The sequence below is a fragment of the Macadamia integrifolia genome, chromosome 14 (genome assembly GCF_013358625.1).
Source record: "Macadamia integrifolia cultivar HAES 741 chromosome 14, SCU_Mint_v3, whole genome shotgun sequence".
Lineage (NCBI taxonomy): Eukaryota > Viridiplantae > Streptophyta > Magnoliopsida > Proteales > Proteaceae > Macadamia > Macadamia integrifolia.
In genome coordinates, this window is record NC_056570.1 from 17,552,840 (window position 1) to 17,556,874 (window position 4,035).

Genomic DNA, 4,035 nt, shown 5'->3' on the forward strand with positions numbered 1-4,035 from the left:
CAGAGGCAGTGGGTGAGATACCGGAGAGCGGCCTGTTTCTCTCCTTTTATTTCCGACGGCAGATGAAGTTCTTTCTCAGGCGATTGTGAGTATCAGAGGCGATCGTGTTCAGGTAGAAGTGAAAACAAAAAAAAAAAAAAAAAAAAAAAAAAAAAAAAAAAAAGCAGTGGTCTGCAAACAAGCTGGTTGGGGGTTTTTGGTTGCAGAAGCACGATCAGTAAAGGTGGGAAAGGGGTCGGCATTTCCTGGACTACACGGAGGATGGAAGAGAGGCGCTCTGAAGGTGATGATATGGATAATGGTGATCGTGAGGCTTTGGATCGAGGACCCCCTCCTCAGGGGCCGGAGGTGAATGCATCTACTCGTTCTTATGCAAGGGCGGTAGGTCTCGCCTCATGGCCTGCAATTGATTCGCTCCCAGAGCCGATTCAAGCAGGAAATATTACAAGAATCGTCATACCACAGAATGATTATGAAGCAAAGAGACAGAATTTCAGGTTTGCTCTAATAGGCCGTGTAAATTTTCGTCTTTTATCTTTGGATGATTTACGTCAAGAGGCAAGAGATAACTGGAAATTGAATCAAGGGGTTGTGATGCACCCTCTGGGAAAAGGCTATGTCATTTTTCAATTTCGATGTGAGGGTGATAAGGCGGCTATTTGGAGAAGAACCCCTTTGCGTGTGCGTGGACAGTTAATTCGGCTTCAACACTGGAGACCGGACTTTAACATCCATGAGAAAAATTCCTTCACGAAACTCGTGTGGGTTCGTTTCCCAGACCTTCCCTTGGAATATTGGCATGATAATGTCCTTCTCTCCATTGCGAAGGCGGTGGGACGTCCAGTTACCCTGGATAATCATACTAGACAAGGAATTTTGGGATATTTTGCCCGAGTGCTGGTTGAAGTTGATAGCTCGGAAGCTGCTACTCGGGTTGAGGAGGTTCAGGTAGAGAGATTTGAACCAGGTACTACTAAGATTTTTGGTTTTCGTCAGCGAGTAATATATGAAGATAATTGTGCAAAGTGTGGTTTCTGTAAGCGGATGGGTCATCAAGTAAAAAATTGTCGACTCAAAAAGATGGAGGATGAGAAGCAGAGTGCTCGTGACAATGTAAGGGTACCAGGTGCGGTATACGAGGAAGACGGAGTTGACTCGGACAGGGGTGACTCGTTGGGTATATCTGGATCTTCTTTGGAAAAAAAATTTTCAAATCTGCCTCTCCAAAATCAGATTTTGAAAAATAAAGGGGAGTTACTTATTGAAGAGGGAAACGGCTCTGCTGGACAATCTCATAATAAAATATCTTCTCAACTTCCAAATATAGAAGAAGGTGTGATTCAAATTAATTTGAATCCGGCTAATACAAATCTCCCAATTTTGGAAACTGTGGGATTAGCGCAGGAGAGAGCTGAGTCAGAGAAGGACTCTAGTGATGATGTGGATGGGTCTGATTCGGTTTCTGAATCAGACTTAGAATCTGATTCAGACCAGAATTCTGGTTCAAAAGAGAGTGGACCGTATCAGGTCCGATCTTCCCCAGTCTATGATACGGTGGATACTTCTCAGCAGGAAGTCTCTTTGGCGAGGGTGTCGCAGGGTCCTGTGAGAATGTCATCGCGTACAAAGAGAACGGGACTGATTCAGGGATCCAGTCGGGGCGGCCTGACGAGCAGGGGTGGTCGGATCTCTTCCTCTGGGTATGGTCCGGCCCCTACCTCTACAATTAGTAGAAGGGAGATTGCTGTGATGGGTGCTCAGGCAGTGGATAGAGCTGTTTTGCTAGGTGAGCAGGGTAAAACAGTGGGAGAAAAAAAGGGGAAGAAGAAAAAAGGAGGAGGTCAGACATCTATATCTGACAAGATCGCGGACTCAACAAGTTGATCATGCGTGTTCTTTTCTGGAATATTCGTGGTGTGAAGAAGGAGGTTGGTAAGAGATTTTTACAATCTCTTATTTCAGAGTATTCTCCAGATATTCTGTGTTTGGCTGAACCAATGGTTCAGGTGAGTAAATTCCCTGTTTTATTTTTTAATAAATTGGGATATTCGGCAGAGTTTATCCATAATATCCGCCATGAAAAGTTGTCTAACCTGTGGATAATTTGGAAACGTGGTCTGAGTCACCCTTCCATTGTCTCAATGTCGGATCAACAGCTCTCTATTGAGGTCGACTGGCAAGGGAAAAAACTGCTTTTGTCCTTTATTCATGCTAGTTGCTTTAAAATTGAGCGTAGAGATTTGTGGTCGGAATTGGCGGCTGTTTCAGCAGCTTCTCTCCCTCTGCTTATTGTTGGTGATTTTAATGCGACGCTGTTCTCTAATGAGAAAAAAGGCCCGGGGAATTTTAATGTTGGATCGGCAGCAGAGTTCCAAGCAATGGTGGATTCTTGTATGCTTATTTCTACCCCTTCACAGGGTAAAAAGTATACTTGGTCAAATAATCGTAGAAGGGGTAATGTCATGGCTGTTTTGGATAGAAGCTTTCATAATGAGTTATGGATTGATGAATTCAAAAATATTTCTCAAAGAGTTATAAGCTGCACTGCATCTGATCACACTCCCATCTTGATCCATTCAAACGTGATCCAAAAGCCTAGCAACATTCCGTTTCGATTTCACAATTTTTGGATGGAAGATGATAGCTTTCAGTTGGTGGTGAAGCAAGCCTGGTCCCAACAGGTGAGTGGCTGCCCCATTTATATCTTGGCGCAGAAATTGAAGGTGGTTAAAGGGGTGCTAAAAGCTTGGGCAAAAGAAAGATTTCCTAATCTAAATGAGGAAGTAAAAAAAGCTACTTCAGAGCTAAAAAGAGTGCAGGATATTATTGAGGTTTCAGGAATGTCGGATGCACTCTTTAATGAAGAAGCTGATGCAAAAACAGCCCTTTTAAATGCTAGTAAGATGCAAGAAAAACTGTGGTCTGAGAAGGCTAAATTACGTTGGTTGAAAGAAGGCGATCGGAACACAAAATTTTTCCATCTTTCAGTGAAGATTAGAAGATCAAGAAATCAGATTAGTATGTTACGTCGTGAAGATGGTTCTTGGATTTCTGATCAATTAGATTTGGCCAACTATATTGTGGACTTTTACAAGAATTTTCACTCTGAAAATCCTGTAGAACCACACTATGAGTTACTTGACCAGATTCCGACTCTCATTTCTAATGAAGACAATGCTTTCTTGGATGCTGTTCCCTCAAGGGAAGAAATAAAGATGGCGATATGGGATCTGGATGCGGACAGTTCTCCGGGACCTGACGGCTTTCCAGGTCAGTTTTTCAGAAGTTGTTGGGATATTGTGGAAAATGATTTCTGTAGGGCTGTTTTCTCTTTCTTTTTAGTAGGGAAAATTCCTAAGGGGGTAAATAATTGTTTCCTAACCCTTATCCCTAAAGCTGATGGTGCTTCTTCTTTGGATAATTTTCGTCCCATATGTATGGGAAACTTTTTCTGCAAAGTTTTGTCTAAAATTGCTGCTTCCAGATTATCTCTCTTTCTCCCAAGATTAATCTCAGAAGAACAAGGTGCCTTCCAGAGGGGTAAAATTATTTCAGAAAATATAAGCCTTGCTTCAGAGTTGGCAAACCTGATGCACTCATCTGTTCGAGGTGGAGGTATGGGTCTAAAGCTAGATGTGCAGAAAGCCTATGATTCTCTGTCTTGGGAATTCCTCTTTGCAACCTTGAAGAAATTTGGTTTCTCACCCAATTGGATCAACAAAATTCACCAGATGCTGCTCTCAACAAGGATTTCAATTTTGCTAAATGGAGGTCCAGTGGGTTTTTTTGGTGTGAAGCGTGGTCTCAGGCAAGGAGACCCTATTTCCCCAATCCTTTTTATTCTGGCAGAGGAAGTTCTTTGTAGGGGGCTGAAGAACTTGATTCTGAAAAGGAAGATGAAAGCTCTCCCAGGCCCCAGAGGAGCAATTACTCCTTCCCATTTACTTTTTGCAGATGATATTTTCATCTTTATGAATGGGTCAGCTAGGTACGTGAAGCATCTTCATGAGTTTTTATCCAAGTATCAGTCTTTTT

The 4,035-nt window shown here is 42.6% G+C and overlaps 1 protein-coding gene across 1 annotated transcript; it reads left to right on the forward strand.

Annotated features, from left to right (window-relative positions):
• The first annotated feature begins 261 nt into the window (after positions 1 to 261).
• LOC122060680 lies at positions 262 to 1,884 on the forward strand. The gene is made up of 2 exons (XM_042623796.1): positions 262 to 1,131; positions 1,234 to 1,884. The coding sequence occupies exons 1-2, from the start codon at positions 262 to 264 to the stop codon at positions 1,882 to 1,884; spliced, it is 1,521 nt and encodes a 506-aa protein (XP_042479730.1).
• Positions 1,885 to 4,035: the final 2,151 nt, after the last annotated feature.